This window comes from Antechinus flavipes, chromosome 3 (assembly GCF_016432865.1).
Source record: "Antechinus flavipes isolate AdamAnt ecotype Samford, QLD, Australia chromosome 3, AdamAnt_v2, whole genome shotgun sequence".
Lineage (NCBI taxonomy): Eukaryota > Metazoa > Chordata > Mammalia > Dasyuromorphia > Dasyuridae > Antechinus > Antechinus flavipes.
In genome coordinates this window covers 282,075,777-282,099,245 of record NC_067400.1, presented here as the reverse complement: position 1 = coordinate 282,099,245, position 23,469 = coordinate 282,075,777, and the positions used below count along the sequence as shown (strand labels likewise).

General features: G+C 35.5%; 1 protein-coding gene across 1 annotated transcript in view; it reads left to right on the top strand.

Moving 5' to 3' along the window:
* Positions 1–1,269: 1,269 nt before the first annotated feature.
* Positions 1,270–23,469, top strand: part of PTCHD1 (patched domain containing 1) — a 67,745-nt gene continuing 45,545 nt past the window's right edge. The window contains exon 1 of the mRNA XM_051985112.1: positions 1,270–2,537. Within this exon, the coding sequence (XP_051841072.1) occupies positions 2,187–2,537 (351 nt within the window). The 5' untranslated portion in view covers positions 1,270–2,186. The remainder of the gene's footprint in view (positions 2,538–23,469) is intronic.

Sequence of the window (23,469 nt, the reverse complement as noted above, 5' to 3'; positions counted from 1 at the left end):
TCTAGGACGAAGGTTTTGAGGCACCAATGAAATACACAAAATTGTACCTCTGTGTTGCTGCTCCTTCAGCTACTGCCGCCACCGCCTCCGCTGCTGATCTGGTCTGAGGCGTGAGGACCTGCGGGGGGCGATCCACACTCGTCTTGCGTCTTCCCTGGGATTTCTGCTGAGGTGAACTGAGGGAAGTGGAAGGGAGGGAGGGAAAAAAAAACACAGCCATAAATATGGGTGTATGTATAAAAGTTTCTGAAGCAGCCGGTGCCCCGTAAGGCTTTCTGGAAGCCCCTTCCTCTAAGAAGGAGCTTTCTCTATTTCTCAGAGCTTCTGTCTTGGATGTCACGATCAAGTGCCCTCCCTCCCTCCGTATATAGTGAATTTGAGGGAGGAGAGCAGACGTTGAGTCGGGAATGAAGGAGGGGTGCTTCTTTTCTCTTTTCTTTGCTACTGCGATTAGCCATCTTTGTCACTTACCATCCTACCGGTCCTATCTGGCAGTCAGGTGGGCGTACAGTCCACAGCTCCGAAACTAGCCAAGGGGTCGCCCCAACGTCCCCTAGGGCATACAGGTCACTGAGATCCGGGACTGCTTACATCCAGGAAAAAAAAAAAAAAGAAAATGAAGGCTCCGCGGCTAGCCCAGGACTCCCGAAAGCTCTGAAGACCCACTGCTCCACTAGCTGCTGCTGCCTGAAAATTTATTGCCATCAATCACTCTTAGTTGGGGGAGGGGGAATCGGTGCGCGAAAAGAAGGATGTTTTGTTTTGTTTTGTTTTGTTTTTGGGGATGGGGGATGGCGTAGCAGGTTAAAACAGACCAAGAAATAACTGGAACCAAATAAGAACTTGCCCTTCCACCCTGAGCTACTGATAAAGAGAGGGTGAAACCCTCTGATGAAACCGTGTGCTTTGAATTTCCTCAACTGGATGTTTTGCTATGAAGCTAGCGACTTGCATCCTGCCACTGAGGAAGACCCCGAAGGAGAAGGAGGGGCCGATGGAATCTTCCCTTTACCTCTCCACTAAGCCCTTCCTCGGGCTCTGAGAGTGTATGTCTATGTGCCTGAGTCTGTGCGAGGGTATCTCACGCTGCACACACTGACACTTCCAGCGCTCCCTTGGACGTACAACAGGCAGACCCTGGAGTTTCTCTCTCTTCCAAGCCTTCCTAGGGTTCGTTGAGCTGTCTTTTTTTTCTCTCTATTTCTTTCTTTCTTTCTTTTTCTTTCTTTTTTTTTTTTTTTTTTTTTTTGCTAGAAAGGTTGTTTTACATTAGGGGTCCTTGTCCCCTTCTTATCCTCCAATCCTTTCTGCAAACACGTCTTTCCTAGCTATTACCTGCGGGGAGATGGAGGGGTAGAGCTTGCTCTCTCTCATTCTCCTCTTTTGCCTTCCGCGGCTCTCACAGAAACGAGAGGTCTCCAAATTCAACTCCTACTTTTTTCGTTTTGAAAACAAGAACCATTTATTTATTTATTTATTTATTTATTTAATTATTTCTGCCTCCCTTTGCCTGGGCTGAAGGAGGCTGGCATGAAGAGGGGCGGGGCTGTGGGGAAGGGGAGTGGAAAGAGAAGGGGAGGGGACTGGGTGTAGCCTGGAATTCTGTCTCCCTCGTGTTCTCTCCTGTGAGCGTCTCCCTGGTGCTACTGCTGTTGCCGTTGCTGTAGCTGTTGCTGCTGCTGCTGTTGCTGCTGCTGCTGCTGTCGCTGTCTCCATCCCCCTTCGATGGCATTTGGGTTTGGTAAGTTAGATCATGAGGCGCCGGGAGGACTTCTCCAGGGCCCGACAGCGCTAAAAGGGAAGGAAGCAGCTGCAGCAGCAGCAGCAGCAGCAACCGCCCAACCCCGAACCCCTTTTGCGGGGAAGAGGTGGGGGGGAGGGGGAAGGAGATATAGGGTGGAGTAGGGGGTGCGGAGGCAGGAAGGTGTGTGGGGGGAGGGTCGCAGTTTTTTTTTGCCTGGCTGGGAGAGGGGGGAGGCAGGAGGGTCTTTTTCCTCCCAGAAGGGACTCTCCCGAGGTTTTGCTCGGGACTCCCTGATGGTTGTGACCGGGCTCCGAGAGAGCTTCAGATCTCACCCCCGCCGCCACCGCCACCACCTCCACCGCCACAGCCACCGCCACAGCCACAACCACAGCCACAGCCGTGCGTGCGCCTTGTCCTCCTCCTGCGCTCCCTCTGCACTAGGATGCTGCGGCAGGTTCTTCACAGAGGCTTGAGGACGTCTTTCTCCCGGCTCGGCCACTTCATTGCCAGTCACCCCGTCTTCTTCGCCTCCGCCCCCGTGCTCATCTCCATCCTCCTGGGGGCCAGCTTCAGCCGCTATCAGATAGAGGAGAGCGTGGAACACCTGCTGGCGCCCAAGCACAGCCTGGCCAAGATCGAGAGGAATCTAGTCAACAGTCTCTTCCCGGTGAACCGCTCCAAACACCGGCTCTACTCGGACCTGCAGACTCCCGGGCGCTACGGCCGGGTCATCATTACCTCCTTCCAACAGGAGAACATGCTGGACCAGCACCATACAGACCTGATCTTAAAGGTAAAACGGGTTTGGGGACCAGATGCGGAGGTCAGGTAGGAGAATTGCTCCTGCTGTGATTGCTGTTCTTACCGGGCTTTCTGGGTGCATCTGAACTACAAGCATCGCCCCTACACACACACACACACACACACACACACACACACACACTCCTATGCCTGTCCCTGTCTCCCTTACATACACACACACGAATACGCACACGCCCAAACCTGGTTCCACCCACCACCACACACGATCCCACTGGAGACCGCCCAAGGTGCTGGGGCTCTCCTGCCTTGCTTTGCCTTGCCTTCCTGCCTTCTTTGGGGTTCCCCCTTCCTGAGTGTGGAGCGCCCTGTGTTTGTGACAGAGAAATGCCAGTCCGCCGACCCTAGTGCCTGCAACAGTTGGGGCGGCGGCAGTGGCAGAACAGCAGTGTGGTCTGCTTATTTTTGTTGATTAGGGGGTGGAGTGCATTTTGGTTCTGAGAATGATAAGACTGCGTAGAGGGAAAAGGGAAACCCATTGGAAAGACTAATAACTTGTGTACAAAAGCGTCTGAGCCCTTAAAAAATAATGGGGGTGCAGGTTCAGTAATACTGACAACTTACTCCCAATCTTTTCTCTTCTTCCTATCTTCCGGTATTGCTGGGGGAGGCTTTGAAAGATGCTGCTATGTACGTGTTCCATGTGGGAGGGTAATGGGGAGTTTGGAGTAGGAGGTGTAAACTGCTTGGGGAGACTGTAAGTAGATAATCTCCCCCACCATAAGATTTCCAGTGGTCAGACTAGAGAGTAAGGGAAGCCAAAGTGCTGCCCTCTGCTACATGGATAAACTCTAGATGTCTCAGGTTTCTGAAAATGGTAAGCGTAAATTTTAACGTCCTTTCCTCTTTTCAGAGTGATTTCTCTTACCCCAGAGAGCCAAAACCTGTTGGAAGGAGGCAGGAGGACTTTGTCTATTGTTTTGTGCTTTGGGAGGTGAAGGAAGTGCAATGGGTGGAAAGGGGATAGATAAATCAGGTTATGATGCAGAGGAGGGATTGTATCTGGTAATATTGCTGGAGTCAAAGCACTTAGACAAATACAACCAAGGGTAATATGTCTTCTTCAAAGGTAGGACTTCCTTATGACAAGTGAACTAATGGAGATAACTTTAGGGAGCCTTTCATGAAGAGAAGAGTGTGAGTAATGCCAGTATGGACAGTGAGCTAAAAATTGTGGTAAAAGAAAGGGGAAAAGGTGCAGATGATCTATCAGGATCTATAACTTACCTTACTATTCTGCATGTTCTCTATGAGAGAATTCAAGGATATGTGGGGAAAATCAGTCTACACACTGGGGTTGAAATGTACCATGAAATATATGACTCTCTGATTAAGGCTAACTAAACTGCATAGGTTCCTAATATTCCTTTTATTCAAAAAGGAGTCCACCACTGCTCAGTAGGCTTTTCTTTATCCCTTCCTCTGTAACTAGTTCCCTAGGGAAAGGTGGATTTATTTTCCATTAATATATTACTTATCTCATTCTGTTTGTTGACATTATCAATCAGCAATCAGTAAGTAGTTAATGAGGGGAATCTAAATAAGTTTCTCTGAAATGAGGAATTCTTCCTCCTATTTGGTTATAATATTTTTGAATGGCATGTAAATTTGTTATGAACAGACAGATTCATTCACCACAGGCCTGCGATTACATTAATCTTGTGATATTTGTCCTCATTGTATTTCCAAACTATCAATAGTTTACTAAAAACATTTTAACATAAAAACACTGCTCCAAATATTTTTCAAGAAAACTTAAGCACAGATTTGGCACAGCTATCAAGGAACATTGACCAAGTTTTGTCATGATGAAATAAATGCCACCTCACGTTTTTGATAGATGGCTGATCTAATCGACTAAATGATATGTCCCTTGGTATTTATTGATTCAGTGGTTTATCAGTACTTTTTGCTCATTAACCATCACAGCACTATGTTCTTTTGTTTGACCATAGCAACATTTACTCTCAAGGTTAATGGGAAGTCAATAGGCACATCAAATACTTGTCTCGGTTCTTTTTAATGATTTAATATTAAACTTTTGTGCTGAAAACCCTTATTCAAAGAATAATATTTGGATTTGCTTTCAGTTTTCTTGATGTGTGAATGTATGGATAAAGACTACTGGTAAAAGACAGCTGGCTAAATCAGGGATTGTTTCAAAGAATACAAAGCTTTTTTTTTTTTTTTCAAATTTCTAGGTGCCTGGTAAAATCAAAATAAGGAAGATAGTGACAAGAAGTTATTTTTATCTAATAGCTATCTGATAATCTATGTAAAAAGAGTTTATTCACTTTGTAAAATCTAGGGATTACATCAGAAGGGATAGCAATCAGGTTTTGGATCCTTTACTCTTTTTTTAAAATTTCTATATTTAAAACTCATTTTTAGTGGATATGAAATAGAAGAATTCCAAGGAAATACACCTTCATAGAAAGATGGGAGATTGTAATTAGAAGTTCACTTTTTTCTTTCTTTTTTCCTTCCTTTGTTTCTTCTTTCCTTTTTTTTTCTTTCTTTCTTTCTTTCTTTCTTTTTTTTTCTTTCTTTCTTTCTTTCTTTCTTTGTTTTTGCCATTATAACAAGAATAATCATCATTACCAGGAATCATTGGGGTTGAAACAGTCATTCTTTTTACTGTTTCTTTTGTTATTTTGATAATATAATCATACAATTAATAATGGTGGGAACAATAATAATCATTCAGGAAGCTTTTAGGTGAAGTGTATGAAGTATATACTGTACAAAATAGGCTTCCTGCCTGTCTGAGTAAAGTTGAATTCAAAATTGAACAAAGACTAATATAAATCAATAAAATTTGATGCCATATTTCATTCCACTAACTTTATGAGATAACTTGAAATGTTAGATACATAGGCTCACTTCTACTCATAAAGAGAAAACTACTTACTGATGATATCCAGGACTGACCTACAACTGAGATGTCTCAAAATAATAAGTGATAGAATATGCTATTTCCAAATTATATTCATGGTAGGACATCTCATTTATTAATATACCTATTGTTCTTACTACTAAATTTATCTTTTGTGGGGAAAGCAGTTTTGCACGCACTATATATGTTCTCAATGTTTTATAATGAGTGAATGAATGAATGAATATTAAAAATAAATATGAAAAAGAACATGTAACTGAAAGGGTGATCATAAAAATTATTTTGAAAATGCTCTTGACTTATAGTCAAATCAAATGCCCAAATTTCTGCAGTTTAATACCATTTTAATCAGTTTTCTTTGCTATAAAAATTGGTCTTGAGGTATATAGCTATTTCTCTCAATATTTCTAATTATACCTGAAAGAGAAAGAGCTGCAATGTAGTATAAAACTTGAGTTGTTTAGAGTGAATGTTAGATGTGGATCTTAAGACTATTGGAATTTCAAAAACAAAATTAAGTTGGTCTCTATTATAAAGTCTTGTCCTCTGAACACAACTTGAAAGAATTTAAATAAATTAATCTCTCAGAAGATTTAAGATCTAGCATCATTTTGTGATGGTAACATAGGAAGGGTTTAAGAATGAATCTTTTGTCTCTTTTTTCCAAATCCTATGTCTCTTTTACTTCGATGAGATAACTGTGTCCCGATTGAAACAACTTAACTGGCTTACCCATACTTTTTTTTAATTGGAAGAATATTTGAGAAATTATTTCTGTTCTTTTCTGTATCAATAGTCTAAAAATAAATAAAAAATAATAAGTTATATGGAGCAATGATTTTTTTTATGTCTGTTAAAACCAAGATAAAAAAATCTTTACCTAGTAGTAAAATGTGTGTGTGTATACACACACATACATACATATACATATATACTTATGTGTGTGTAGGTGTGCGTGTATATATATACATATATATGTATATATATACACATACTACTTTTTTCTACATGAAAACAGTGTAGATATAACTTAGCAAAAATACATGGATTGGTGAGCGTCGCTAACATTTGTAGGCTATCACTTATGCTAATCACAGCATATTCATATATCATGCAATAACCGGGAAAGTTTGAAGTACACATTCAAGACTACTATTTAACTTTTAAAAGACTCTGCAGTAAGTTTTTAAGTTATTTTATCTTTTTATTTCTGTTACTATTCTTCCTTTTCTGACTCTGTACATCGTGTCAGAAATATTTTTCTTTCATATTTAATAGTTTGTCTTTTTTGTTTAAAAATTCTAAAATGTCTTATTTTGAAAAAGATCTCATAGAATGTTAAATTTCTTCCAAAATTTCTCACCACCTTGTCCATCATTCATTATACATCTTTTATGCCAACACATTATGATATATTTCATCTAAACCTTTTATTTCTATAGACAGCAAAAGAAAGAGAAAATATCCTAATATAAGTTGCCAAAATCAGTCTTTAAAAGAACACTTACATGGTTGCTAGGGTCCCTACGTCACAATAGTTGTTAAGAAACTATTGCAACAACCCAGTTATTTTCAGCCTATCATGTTAGCACTTAATACAAGGATTAAGGCACCTACTCTAGTATCCTTCATCCCTACTGTGTTTTTCTCCTAATAACTGTAGCTCATTCAGAATTGGTTTGTGGTGGTGGTGATTGTTTTTGTTTTGTTGTGGTTGGTTTTTTTTTTTTTTTTTTTGGGGGGGGAGGTTCATTTTTTAGTGATAGCTAGCTAGTACTAAGGAACAACCAATAGTAGAAACATTAATTACTTTGCTTTGCTTTATTTTTTTCCTTACCCCCTAGCTCTTCTTACCCAAAAAGTAAAATATCAGTACTTAATAAAGTGTTGTCTACAGTACAAGTGTTATGGGCCCGTTGGCTACATCACTCTCTTGGACAGTGTCCAGTTTTTCAGTTAGACATTTCCCAGAATACTGTTACCATCTTCTTCCTCTATTCCATAGCTTTCTCTCTGTCTTTTAAGAATAGTGATACCAAATCCTTTAAAGCAACAAACATGCTATGAAAACCTGATCTATTTTAATAGAATGAAAGACAATGGTTCTAAACCAACAGTGTCCTTTGAGGATCAATTGTATCAATTGCAGAATTACCAATTAGAGTGATATCATACATATCATAAATATGTATGTTTATAATATGTATGATATCATAAACATGCTTTATGATCCTCCTACAATAAATAATTATCCACCTTGGCAAACTGGATGACATCAAGTTTCACCAGTAGTGTCAGTAATAGAGGAGACAGGTGACAAGTTTTGTTTCCTTCCAAGAATCACTGAAAAAGAGTTTGCATCCAAGTACCTTATAAAGCATTATCTGGTGACAAGTGTTCTAACTCCTTTAGCAGTGACGTTCCCTTGAGCTGAATTAATCAGGGAGACACATTAGTGGAGGCAAGAGAAAGAATTCAGCCCAGGCTTTCTAAGCTTGTAACTTTTACAGCCCCAAGCCAAATTCTACTTGCACTTTATTCACATTTCAGCAGTAATTTGAGGAGACATTTAGAAGGGATATAGGTTTTCTTTTATGAAGACCATGCGATACATCCAAATGTGCCAGGCACAATTTCATGTTGAACTGGCATCTGACTCTGGAGTACAATTTAGTTATATGACTGGCACTTCAAATGCATAACCAATTTTTTTTTGCATTTACATTTCCCAGTTTGGGGAAAACATTTAATAGAACTGTTTGTCAAAATGAAAATTTAAATTTAAATTAGTAGATGAGATAAACCTCTGTTTCTTAATATCATATCATTTTATCATAATCTTATTTTTAGGCTTAAAAATAAGACTGGAAATTGATACCTCAGGATATGGAAAGGAAATAAGCATTCATATAGGGCTTACTACATGATAGGCATTGTGCTAAGTGCTTTACAAATGTTATCTCATTTGATCTTTACAACAATACTGCAAAGTAGATAATTTTAATCCCCACTTCACAATGGGGGAAACTGAGAAAAATGCAACTTAAGTGATTTACCCAGTATGTATGCTAATACATCTGAGGCTAGATTTGAACTTAGGTCTTCCTGATTCCAGGTCTATAGAAATGGAGCATTTGATGGATAATGGAGCATTAAAATCTCCATTTTAGAATGTCAGGTATCTTATTTGGTAATTATTTTTTAAAAGAAAGAAAAAGACAAACAAATAGAATAATCCAAAAAGAAAACATGTATTTTATGTCATAGGAGAAAAAAAATCATTTGGCCTTTTTATTTGTGACCTTTTAGGATCTGCTATTCAATTCATATATTTACACTAACTCAAGTTTTTGGGGATTATATCCTACGATGGCATAGGTGGAAAAGGTTTAAAATATATTGGCAACTTCTTGGAATCATCCCAACTAAAACATAACATTACTTATGCATTCTGAAAATCATGGAACTTTCTTAGATTTCTGTCATCCTTTAACAACAGCCAATATTATTTTCTTTAATGATCACCAGAAGTGCCAATTACCCTTTGGAATGAAAGGAAAACACTAGGAAAACATTCTATATTATGAAGCATGTTCTATGATCTACTACATATATAAACTTTTGAATTCCTGTTTTGAAGTCAGAATGCAGTGATATGTAACAAACATATTTTCCTCCTCTAAGAAAAATATTCCCAGAGAGAAGATACAGTCTGGTACTACAAACCCAGTTGATAAGTCTAAACTTCAAAGTCAAAGAAAATATCATCATGCCAGTAATCATTGATTATTTTGTTTCTATATAATTATGTAGCAGAGAAAAGTTTTAATTAGAACAAACTATTACTTTTCACTTTGCTTTTCAACTATGTTGAATATTACCCTAAAATAAGCCCATTTTAGTCATATGTATCTTGTCATCCTTTCCCAAATGTGGTAAAATAAGGTGAATTTTGCCCACTTTAATCATATAGATTTCTGTTTTGCCACAGAAATATATCACAATCATTTCCACCTCCACACATTTGCTTTTGTTGTCCAGAGGTTTTGGAATATCCTCCTCTCTCCATTCCACTTATGCAGATCCTACATCCATTCCTAGGCTCTATTTGAATACTATTTACTACATGAATTCTTTCCTGGCCCTATCTCTTATTATACTTACAGTTTATATATAGCATGATAGCAAACAATTTCACATTTGGTTACATAGTTTTGAATTATATGCTAATTGTTTCCTACGTGTTGGGTAGCTGGGTAACTAAATTAAATCTTCTTGAGGACTGAGGATGATGCCTTTTATCCATGTCCCCTACAGAGTCTAGCCCAGCACTGTGTTGTTCATATAATAAACACTTCACAAATACTTGTTGGTTAGTTGTTTGCAGTTGACTATAAGTGAATATGTTAATTACTGCTCTTTCTGCATAAACATCCTTTATCCTTTCTCTGATATCCAATGGACCAGATCCAATATGGATCAATCATTAAATGGTTATTGCAGATTGGTTGTAATTTTGGAAGAAATAACCTATTATAAGTGAGGGTATTTCTCCCAATACAAATAATTTTTAATTGTCTTTATTGGATAACTTCTTTGTCTAAATCTTGATTTCAGACTTACTGACAACATGCAGTTTATTTTATTCTCAATTGTATTTTATTTTTCCAAATACATGCAACGATAGTTTTTAACATTTATTTTTGTAAGACTTTGTGTTTCAAAGTTTTCCCCCTCCCTCCCCTCCTGAAGACAATTAGCAATCTGAAATGAGTTAAATATGTATGTAAATTATTTTAAAGATTTGTGGACATCTCACCTCCTATCTTACATATAAAGATATTTTTGAAAAGAAGTATTATGTAGTGGATAGAGGCCAATCTTGGAATCAGGAAGATATTGGTTCTAATCCTACCACCATCTAGGTATGTGACTATGAGTAATCTTTTATCTTCTCAGCATCCCCAAGAAACTCTCTAAGATTCTTAAGTTACTGGTGAATTACTGGTTTGCTTACTAAAAATTTACCCTCATACCAATAAAGTCATAAGTCCAGAGTGAAAAATACTGAAATCTTCAGGAGACTTCTTAACAATTTCTTCTACCAGGGAGGGTCTGAAGTAATCAATGAAGAAAAAAAAGGAGAAATGAACAGCTTCCTGGCTCCCATTACATAAGGTCTTCCAAGGATGCCTTCTCTATTTTGCTTCAATAGAACTAGAATGTGTTACACCAAAAAGCCAATATAAAATATTTTTCAAATATGCAGGATATTGAGGGATTATCTGCTTCTTGGATTACCTAAATTTACCTCAATTAATGCCAGTTTTGTATATTGCATTCAAATTGGTTCCTTTTAATGTTGGATTGGTTACTAAGTGAGCCGTGAATCAATGTCATTCAAAAATAACATTGACACAAAATAGAAATAAATTTTATCACTTAAGCTTATGTCATATTATTCTATTTTCTCACTAAAACAATATTTGTAACAAACATATTAGACCTATCTTTTATTAATTTCCCTTTGCCAGATTGCCAATACGGTAATAGTACCTAATTTGTACTTGCCCTTAGGGTACCTACCACTACTAGAATTTGCATCAGAAAAATTGATTATTATGTATGTGGCAAAATATTTAGCCGTTCATTTAAAATTTTTCTATTGCTTCACTGAAGAGAAACATTTTATACTTTTCTTGTATACAAAAAAAAGTAGAAAAAGTTAATGAATACTACACTCTAAGGTCTAATGATAAAAAGAAATCTCAATTCTGTTCTTTCCAATGTATTTACACATGAATTTATTCTATACATGTATTTGCTCAACAGACTAAATTGACTTTTGTCAGTTTTTTCCTTGTCCATATGAGACTATACAGACTACTACAGAGTCATGGGCTGGATGGGACATTAGAAATCAACAGTCTCACTTGACAGATAAGAAAACTATGTGTCAAGAAGGTTAAATGAGTTTTCCAAAAACACAGAAGTACTAAGTGACAGATTCAGAACTCAAATCCACGTTTTTAATTCAATAATTAACCAGTGAATATCTGTTCCTTGATTAGATGCTAGAGATATAAAGACAAAGTAAGTCCTTCATTAAGGAACTTAAGACTCAAACATGACACATAAAACATGTAAATAAAAACTGATACAAAGGAAAATAGGATAGGTATAATAGAAAGGTCCAGACCCTATGGTACTCTGAGACATTTGAAGAAAACAAGGTCACTTTCAGTTGAAAAGGGAAGATTTCATCAAGGAAATGACATCTAAATAGGACACTTAAAGGAAGGCAGGGATTTAGACCAATGAGGAATATTAGACACAACGCCTAAATGGTCTTTAAAATGTATAATAATACTAATAATAATAATAATAATTTGCTGTAGTTTTTCTGTTTTTAAATCCTCCCTATTCTTAAAGCAATTTAGTGGGAAGGGGAGGTGGAAAGTATCCTCATTGCCTATCATAATGCCTCTCACATAGTAGGCACTTTATCAATACTTGTTGATTGACTGAATGAGCTTGAATTCCTGGGGTTTTGTGTTCAATGATACCATACTGGCAAATAACCAATTTGAACAAAGATTTATTTGATGGTCCCTTCTCATTTATTTTGAAAATGCCAATTACTTACTCTTTGGAAACCACTGTTTTAGTCATTATAGCCTATTGAGTAAATACATGTGTAGGCATTTTTAGATCCAATAGGCCATAATGGGTGCTCAACTTATATCCTCAATTCACAGATTAGCTATTTGTTAGCATTTAATGACTATATCTGAGCTATTAAAGTCTATTGCTTTCATCCCACTGCTGAGCATGCAACTCCAACCTCACATTGAAAGTCCTTTATGCCGTGATGGTGGGTGAATTGCATGGTTTCTCACCATGATGGTTTCTAATGGTTAGGATCTAATCTCCATGTTTGATGGAGCTTTGCAAGAGAAAGTGCCTACATTCAACCTAAAGAAGCACCTATTGAATTAAAAGCCCTCAGTTATCCTGTTCTAGTATGTACAAGTTCTATTTGGTTCTCTCTCATCTCACATTGAAAAAAGGAATTCTCCTGCAAATTACATGTAAGTTCTGTATCAAACTCCTCTCTCACTAATTTATATTACAACAGTGTTTCCTTTTGGGAAATTTTTCCAACATAAGTAGAACTGCAAGTACTTCAAAGAGAAGCCACTAGTAAAGATTGTCAGAGATCAGGAGAACTAGGTAAAGTGATAATTGTAAAGTCCTTTGAAATCTGGAAGTGTTATACTAATATTGCTGACTCTGGCAATTATCAGCTGTGCCAGTGTGCCACAAACTATAGATAATTAGGCCTGAAACAAAATTCCCTTCCCCAAAAATAGTTATCCTGCCTACACAATGTGTAGCTAAATAGTGTCACAATAGATAGAGCACTGAGCTTGAAATTAAAATTCTTTTCATGAGTTCAAATCCGACTTCAGATACTTACTAGCTATGTGATTCTGGGCAAATTACTTAACCCATTTGCCTCCGTTTCCTCATCTATAAAATGAGCTGAAGAAGCAAATGGCAAAACACTCCAATATCACACTCCAATATCTTTGCCAAGAAAATCCCAACTGAGGTCATAAAGAATCTGACACAACTAAAATTACTGAACACATACAACCTATCCAATTATCCATATTTAAATTCTTACAAAAATATGAGGTGAAAATTTACTAGAGTTTAGATTATAGATATGTAGGCAAACTCTTTGCTTTGCCTTTTTTTTGGGGGGGGGGTAATGTCATCTAGCATGATTTTATTGCACACTTGAATTATCAGAAATCAAAAAATACAGTTTTCATTTTAGGAAAGTTGACCAGTAAATAGAGGATCTTATCCACCAACAGGTAATAAGGGACTAAACTGTGCTAGTGATCATTTAATTAAAGTAGCAGACAAGGAATTAGACACGAATGATATTCTAAAGTAGAGATTCTTAATCTTTTTGTATTGTGGACCCATTCAGTACTCTAATAAAATCGATGTATCTATTCGTAGAATAATATTTTTGAATGTATAAGATTACAAAGAAAGCTATATTGAAATGCCATTTTTAAAAAATGGATAGACTTTAGATTAATTACCTTTGTTTTAGAGAAGAAATTAAGAAGACTTGGTAAGTAATTGGTTTTGAAAAGTGAGGGAAATTAATCAAAGATAACTCTGACTTGTAAATCTGAATGACCTGCAGAATAGTGAGAATCTCAACAGAAATAGGGAAGTTGTGAAATAAGGAGCTTAGGGGGGACCATATAAAGAGTTATGTTTCAGATGTGTTTAGTTTGAATGGGTCTATAAGATCATTCTATAAGAAATTCTAGTGAAGATGTCCAGCAGTTATGAAACTGGAGTTCAGGAATTATATGGGTACTAGATATTTAGATTTGGGAGTCATTTATCCTTCTCCACACAGATAACTGATCCCCTGAGAATTCATGAGATCACTAAGAATGAGAATTTGAAGAGCAGAGGAGGGAAATGGGAAGAGAATAGTTGGGAGGAAAAGGAGAAAAAGAAGTGAGATGAAGAAAAGGAGAGGAGAGAAGAGGGGAAGAAAGGAGAGAAAAGGAAAGTCCACAGAGGACCAAGAAAAGAGTAGTATATCACACCCATTTAAGGGAGATCAGTCACATTTAATGATATTGAGGGTATTGAGGAGCAACAAAACTGACAGGAGAACCAGGAAAAAGAAGCGTAATGAAAATTCAGGGAGTCAAGTCAATAAGCCTTTACTAAGTGCCTACTAAAAGAGGACCAAGAAAAGTTCATTAGATTTAGAAATTAAGGGATTGATTATAACCTTCGAGAAAGCAATTTCACCCAAGCAATAGGATACAAAAAATACAATTCACCTTACCATCTCAGCATTGGAAGCCAATGATGAAGGAGAGCTAGCAAAGAAGTGGCAGGCACAAATTTGTGTAGGGCTAAGTAAAGAATAGGATTCAATAAACGCTGAGAGAAAGATAATGAGGAAAAATGATCACATTGAGAGAGGGAAATTGCACACAAATTCCCCTTCCATGGGAAGGTAAGCTTCTTGAGGGCAGAAACTGTTTTTCTTTCTGTCTATATTTGTATCTCCAGTAATTAGAACATGCCTGATATTTTAATAAATACTAATCAGCTTATCATGAAATAAATAGCCATTTTACACTATCAAATTATTGCTTTGTGCTTTATGTCATCGTCATTGACAGAATTTTTCTTTAAATGTTTTACACTGATTATCTTCAAAGTGTTTCTCAGGTAATCACCACATATATTCCATGACCTTCTGCTTACTGGTAACTCATTCTCTTTATTTCATTTTTATTGTAATAGTTTTGCCTTAAATAGTCTTGTAATACCATGTTTGTTACATCTCCTTATCCTCATCTCTGTTTTATAGATAAAAAAAGCAAGTGCTGAAGATTGGTGGGGAGTTACTTGGGGGAGGGGCTATATTTAAACTGTAAAGACTTGTGCTAGAATTGAGAGATTTTACCTGACTTTTACTCACTTTGAACTGGCAGCTCCCTCGAAATTGCTTGAACACTCACTCTTCTAAAGCAACACTTTGAAGTATTGTCAAGACAAATCCCCAAGCTCTTATTTAGCACCAAATATGCCAGGCATTATACTAAGCGCTAGGTATACAAAGAAAAGCAAAATCAGTCCCTAACCTTAAGGAACCCCCAGTTTAATAATGGCTAGTAGATTAGCGTATGCAGCTTTGAATCAGGACAGCTGGGTTTTGAATGTCAAAAATGGGTCATTCAGTTTTTCCAAGTCTTTAATTTCTCAGTAAAAATGGGAATAATAGTACATTACTTATCTTACAGGGTAGTTATGAAGAAAATGAGCTTTGTGAGCTTTAAAGTGTTACATAAATGTGACCTGTTAATAATATTACCCACTATCAGTGGCAACCACTGTTTCTTTCCATGCCATTTCTCTTAGAACTACTTCTAGATAAAGTTGATTATTTCCTTGTATATGTTAATCTGATATCCCTATAAAGCAATATATTCTCACTTCTTGTTTTAAGTGAAACACTTTGGGAAGATATAGTAAATTCTTTCCCTACTATTAGATTAAAGTGCTATATTGGAATTGCCATTTTTTTAAATTTGAAAACCCCATTTTTCAAGTTATTTTTTCTTCTTCTGATTTACTGCATCAATGTATAGAATAGCCTGGAGATATTTCAGGGACTCTGAGTTGCTATCTTAAAATGATACCAAGATAGAGCCTTGGTGTTTCCCTGCTGCTGCTTCAACTGGTATCATTTTCTTGCAGTCTAAATTAAAAAAAAAATTCTCAGATCACAAATACTAAAAATGAATACTACTTTTACTTTTTTGTGGGAGAGATAAGTGGAATTCATGTTGTTTTAAGCAAAGGATGAAACATTTTCAATATGATTTGTCATCCCAGTAAACAAATAAAAATATAATACAATAGATCTCTGACCATTTGTTTGTTTGTTTGTTTTTATACTAGTTGGGCAGAATAAAATAAATATTCTGTCATTTCAGAGAATGCATCTTAGACATAAATTTAGAAGATTTAGCAGAAGAGGCTGACATTCTTATCATTGAATAATATTAGGTATATGTAAGCTATACTATTTGATACTGGTTTAGAGAAAGGTACAGATGAAGTAGCTCCTTAAAGTTCCTGCGCCAGCCTACTGATTATATGATTTGTCCATGAAAAAGAAAGGCAAAGAAGTAATTTTAAAACTGCTTCAAGCTTATGAGAAGGTAATACAAAAGATAGTGAACAGATTTTGTCCATTTTCTCTGAGGGGGAAAAATGATACAAGTAAAGGGGTTTGATCAGAAGCAGAAAAGATTTTCATTCACTCTAAGAAATAATTTTCTGTAGAAGTTGTAAAAATAAAGTGAGCCAATTTTCTAAGGAAGATAATAAATAAGCATCACTTCAGATGAAAATTTAAGGCATATTCTTGCTGAAGGTAGAGCTATAACCAAGATACTTTTTTTAGAATGACCAAGGATTAAACATTCTTGAGGCACATCTCATAGCTAGAATATGTTAACTAGTAAAAATATGTCAATCCGCTTTCTTTGAGTCTGGGTATCTGCCAGATGTCCGATTGAAGCAAAAACAATTAAATAAATCAGAGGAGAACATTAAGGAGAAACCAGTTACCTAATACCTAAAATTTTATTGGTTTTACACACACACACACACACACACACACACACACACACACACACGCTTTGATGTAACTTCAAATTTTAAAATATTTATAGCATAAAAAACCCTTCAGAAGTCTCAGATTGAGAATATGTGACATTTTTTGGTTTTGTTATTATTACTTCCATATTATCTTGAATTCTCATCTGTTTTGCTAACCATGGGGCAGTGGATGATCCTCCTATTGCTACTAGGCTTAAAATGTAATTCACTCCTGCATTTACTTTTCTTTGAAATTAATCTAGAAATCACAACAGATGCAGAATGGAAATGCTAGTCACTCTTTCATATCAGGGCAAAAGAGCCAGAAGTTCCAGGCCTCTGTAACCTGTTCTGGGCTGCTGTTAAGCTCTTGAATTTAATTTAAGGTTTACTGAAACATCTTCAGTCATGCACAGGAGAAATGGTTGATGGACTGTCTCTTACTTTGTGTCCTACCAAAGCTAGTTAGATTGTCCCTGCTCACTATCTCAGGATTCTATTTCATTAAAAATGAATCTGGGATTTCCCAGTGGAGACTTGCCATTTGTGGAAACTCCTTTTGTGAGTTAGATAGGCTATATTCAAAGCACTATCTAAATCTTTCTGATTTTGCACAAAAAAACACTTGGGTATTTAAATTTTCAGTGATTCCTTGAATTTTAGAAAAATTTTGCTAATTGTGGTGTACCAAAAATATTGATATTTAGTTATAAAGTCTATCTTGTAACACATATAATTATACATAAGTATTTCATAAACATTGAAAATAATTTTTAAATAATTAAGATATGAGCTCCTCTACATAAGGAACTTTTTCATTTTTATCTTTGTATCCTCAGTGCTTAAAACATCAAATATGTTTAATAAATATTAGTAATTTATTGATTTTATTCAGTCTATCTGTTCTCAGTCATGGTTCCATATTTCAATTTTCTCCTGTTTTATTTGCTATATGTAGCAACATATTCTTCTACTGGATGTTACAAATTAACTATGTAACACTTTAGTCTTTTTATTTTATAATGAACCTGTTATCTATAGATTGGTTATTGTTCTGATAAAGATGTTTCCAATTGTAATGAGAAAGATCACCAAACAAGACCTAAGAGTAAAACATCTCTCTTTTTCCCTTAAGTTCCATGTAGTTCCATGATCCTTCCAAGTCCTTTTTTTTTTTTTTAATTTAAAGTTTAAAGGCCAATTTTTAAAAGTTGCTACAACTTTTTCACTTCGGCAAATATAATGTTACATATATATTTGAAATTTTACTTTTGCTGATATACTCTGATGTCCTGATCTCTCAGTTGTTCTGTGTCCTTAAGAGCTAATGCTTAGATTTAATTAACATTTATTCATTTTATAACTATAAGTTGTAAGTCATTCCAAAGAGTGAGATCCATATCTGAGAAGTCAAGGACAAAGGTGTTACTTGAAATTGGCTTTAAATGCATATTTTTTTTAAAATTTATATAGTGAACTAAATGCAAAATAAGAAAAAAACAGAACAAGAAAAAGAAAGGCAGAAAAATAAAATAAAATATTATCACATACCAAGCAGAATATTAAGGATTCAAAATATATAACAATAATTTCTATTTCAAGAAAACAAATATAATAGAAGAAATTATAGTTACAAAAGTGATCATTTTTGCTTCCTTATAGGTTATTCTTTTGTTCTCCACTACATACTTTTAAACTATATTCTTTTTTCTCCCTTTCATCCTTTTTATCTCCCCCAAGCAGACTATAGTTAAGCACAGATATATAGATATAAATATAGATTTACATGTATATTTATATATGAATTCATATTATTGATAATGATGATGAATATAGATAACATTGTGTTGTTTTCAAAACATTCTATCCAGCTTCCCAAAGAAAGAGCTAGATTTCATTACACTGCTAACGGGATACCTCAAATCCAATGTCTTATCCAGATAAGTGAACTGGAATATTGGTTCTTAGTTGTGCAATAGGAAGTTCCAGGTAGCAACATTCTCAATATCAAAATAGTTCTCTTGAGAAACATCAACAAGTAAGGATGAGAATAGAAAAATCCTCAATTCCTAATTACTGGAATTTGGCCTTATCTACTTCATATAAAGTTAGAAACAGACTATCACCTCTTATAGACTTAATCTTTAACAATCACAAAAGGAAACATTACTTTCACATATAGAATAGAATAGGATACAATCATCATATCACTTCATATCATGGAATAACACTGCCATGTCACAGTAACCACACCAGCCACCTAGAAATAACTATGGCACTAAAAGTAATATAAGCTATTATGATAGGAAATCACAATTGTTCCACAGAGGGTTCTTATGAAGACCAGCTCAAAGGAAAGGATGTCAATTACAATTTCTTATTGAGAAATAGTCCCTCTTTAGAGGGATGTACTTCACAGCCATATTTGTAAGCAGAATAATTTGATTAAAAGCTCATGAATTACCAAGAGGCACTAATGAATATTCAGAGGACCCTACAAGTAAAACAAATGACATAGATTAGAAAATAGGTAAGAATATAGAGAAAAGAAGGCTATAGAATCTTGACCAAGAAGTTGGAAGTAACTGACATCCTAAAAACAGTCATCATGAGGAACTTTTTGTGCATTTAATGAATCAAAAGAATTAGAAACACATACATACACACACACACACACACACACACACACACACACACACACACACACACATATATATATAAATGAATATAGAGTCAGAAAGATCTGAGTTCCAAGCTTGCCGCTTATACATTCCACATGTGTGACCAAACATTATGGGGCACAGCATACTTAAATATCAATAAACACTTCTAGAGAGCTTACAGTTACAGTATTTGGTGCTATCAATGAAACCTGAAATCCATCAGCCAATGTGAATATCTAAAGAAGTTCATAGGATCTTAATATTATTCCTTTATGAAATATGATTGGTTATGCCATGATTGATTCTGTCTGCTCCATTCTCTCTCAACAGTAGAGCAGAATTTTGTTAAGTAATAAGGCTGACTTTTTACTCTCTAATAGTCATGTTTGAAAACACAGCAAGAAATCTGGAAACTGGTAATAGACTGTATCAGGGCCTCCAGGATATTCGTCTAATTCAAAAGGCCTTTAACATTATTAAAAGTGATTGAAGCAATCAACTAGGAGCTTCTACATTTGTATGACTACTCTGGAAATGTATTTTTAATGGAAATATCACAGATTGGCAAAGTTAACAAAACTCTATGGTATAACTAGAAATCAAAGTATGACCAAGATAAAATTAAGACCAGGCACATTTCAGCCAACCCATTTCATTAATGATACAGTGTAGAATTTGATATTGGATTCTGCTACTTGTTTAGCTTCCTAGTATCAAGGAATGAGCACCAAAGGATTTGAACATGTGTTTTCAGACAGGTTAAGAAAAAAATAAGTGTTTCAGGATACTGCTTCAAGGAATTCCAAACAGAGCTAAAGGATTACAAATGGTGGCAGTATCCAACCTTTCTTGTGACCAAAAAACATGAAGCTGATGTACCTAAGACATCTATATTCACTCCTTTTCCCACTACTCAGACTTCTCTGTTTCTATATTACTTTTGGCTCTTAGATAATCTCTTCTTCCCTACACTCCCACCCTCTAGTGGATGAGTTTCTCCCAGAACTTCCATTTTCATAAAATGCCCAGGCCAGTCATGCTCGCTCTTTCATCTTCACCTGACTTCACCTGATTCTCTGAACTTCCCCATCAGCTCCCCACAATTTTTTCATCTAGAAAAATGCCTCTTTCCTGAAGCCTTCTCACCCTAGAAGATTGCTCTATTTTGCTGCTTTCTCTTCTAATTGATGAGTTCTTCTCATAACCTTAGTTATAAAGAATTACTCAAGATAGCCATGCTCACTTTTCATTCTACTGCTACTTCTCAGAACTTCTTGCTCCTATTCTGTACTTTTAAGGTCCATTTTATATATCATTTTTCTGCATTGGACTGTAAGCTCCTTGAAGACAGATGTCATCTTTGTTTTTTATTTTTATTTGTATTTATAGCACTTAGCACAGTGCTAATAAATGTTAAGTAATTAATATTTTGATCTACAATTTGACCTGATCTACCACAGATATGTGTGTATTACACATACACACACACATACATATATTGTTGAAAATTTCCATCAACATCAACCTCTAAGACTCTGAATTTTAAAATAAGTTGTCTACCCGTATGGTAGACTCCGATATAGTTGTGCTGAGTGGAACATTTTCAGAAGCCAGAATCACAGGTAGTAGAAATCTGTCAGCTTAAATGGAGCAGTTGTACTAAGAGACAGGCAGATAAGATGTCATAAAGGTACAATAGATGCATTTCCCCATCAAATGTAAAGAGTAAAGCAAGTTTGTGTAATGAACTGAATCTTATAGAATGGCATAGCTGTGGTAAGTCAGGGAGTAGAGCAGACAGAATAACTTGGTATGAAACATGAGAGTTATTTTGGATGTTTTTTTCTTGCATTGTCTAAAATGAAGAAGCACTTCTACAAATAATGTCCGCCAACAGTAGTGAACAAATGAAAGAACAGTTTTCCTTAAGTGTACATTGTTGAAGGGACTGTCCAGTTCTCATCAGTCTCTCATCTAGAAGGAATAACATTTGCAGCAGAAGAATTCTGAAATCAAAATGATAAAGTCACTCCACCCTTATTATTAGTAGTACCCTACTACTGTCAATGTCTGTGTTTAAGGGCTAGACTTCTTTTCCTAATTTGTATCTTTACTTTTTCAGTTATACTGTAGTCCATTCAGATGTCTCTATCTAAATGATGAGAACAGTCTTTTATCTGTAGATTGTCAAATGACTGGGCAGTCAATCATCACAGATATAGATATAGATATATGTATATATCTGAGTAGTATATATATAAAATTATTTCATAGCACTAGTTGAAATAAGAAATGTTAGGCTTTCAACTAGTATTACTTTTTTAGTTGGGGAAAAATTTGGGATCTGAATTCTTTAATTACCTCTCCTCCTCTATCAAACTCTGACTATACTCTGCAAATTCCCAAATCCAAAAATATGTCATTACTGTCTACAAGCATATGTTTTGATGGGGTAAGAAACATGCATCTTGAGTTATTTATAACCATGAAGAAATGCTATTTCATTCATCAGCCTTCATTGTTTTGAGTTATTCATAATGGAACTGGTCCTACTCATTGAGTCACATTCCTATTATTGGGTATTTCATATGTTTCAGACTTTGATTGTGTGGGAGGTTGCAGTGTTTGCTGCAGAATCCTATTTTCATTATTGGATAAATTTAGTGTTTTCAGTAATTTCTTCTAAGATATTTTACCTCTGTATTACTCAGTTGCAGCCTCCTGTTCTCTTGCATTGTTTTGCTAGGAAATATCTTTTCTTCACAGTGTATATCTGTGAATTGTGTTTTTTTTTTTTTGCTTCTAACCAGTACATTTTAATAGGCATGCTTTATTTTGAGATTATATGTGTGTATGCACACAGACATAAGTATGTATACTGATATTCATTATATGATATTTCTAAGAATTGATGCACAGAAATGTTCATAATGATAGTTAGACTCACATTTAGTATTAATGAATTCAGTTAAGTTTTCAGCCTAAGGGGCTATATTTGGAGTTAAAGAGGAATTATTAGGAATTATTTAATTCTTATTAATATATCCAAATTGACATATGCAATTAGAATTTGTTTTCCTGTGAACTTGATCCATAAAGAATACCTAGGGTATTTAGTGTATTACAAGTCAACCAAAATAAGTGATAATTTCATTAGGCTTCATTAAGAGAGTCAAGCATAAAGTTCAGGAATAAGGGAACTGTTTTTCTGTTCTCTAGCCAAGTAAGACCACATCCAAACTATTGAGTTACTTCTAGATGTCACATATTAGGAAGGACATTGATAAGGTAAATTGTATCTGGATACAGAAAGGATGATGAAAGACTTCAAGTTCATGTTATAGGAGGAGCAGTTTGAAGAGAATGTTTAATCTGGAGAACAAAAGATTTAGGAATTCTTAACTGTCTTCCAATATTGTTTTTTTTCCTAGGGCTTGAGTCAGAAAAATCATAATACAAATCCAGCCTCTGAGATGTACTAGCTGTGTGATCTTAGGAAAGTCATTTAATCTCATTCATTATCAGTTTTTTCAGCTGTAAAATGGGAATAATAATGACCTACCTAGCAAGTCCTGAAGGATCAAATGAGATCACATTTGAAAAGCCTAGAGTAGGCACTATATAGATTCCCTTCTCCTCCCCTCTCATACTCAAGTGATAACCAAATCCTATTAGTTCTACTTTTACAACATCTCTTATACTCTTCATTTCCTTCCTCTTCCCATTGCCATAGATAAATGTCCTCATTCAATACCAACTTGGTCTACTGAAATAACTTTGATTTCTTTAACTTTCTTTTTCTACATATTCTCTGCTCCAATCTGTCCTTTATATTACTTCCAGAATGTAGATACATACATATTTACCATACATATATAAAAAGATAGACAGACTGGAGTCAAGAAGACTTAAGTTCAAAATTGGCCTCAAACATTTACCACCTATGTAATCCCGTGTAAGTCATTTAACCTTGTTTGCCTGAAATTTCCTTATTTTTAAAATGACCTAGAAAAGGAAATGGCAAACCATTCTAGTATATTTACCAAGAAAACCCCAAATGTGGTCACAAAGCATCAGATATGACCAAGAGGATAGAACAACAGCTATTCATGTAACTC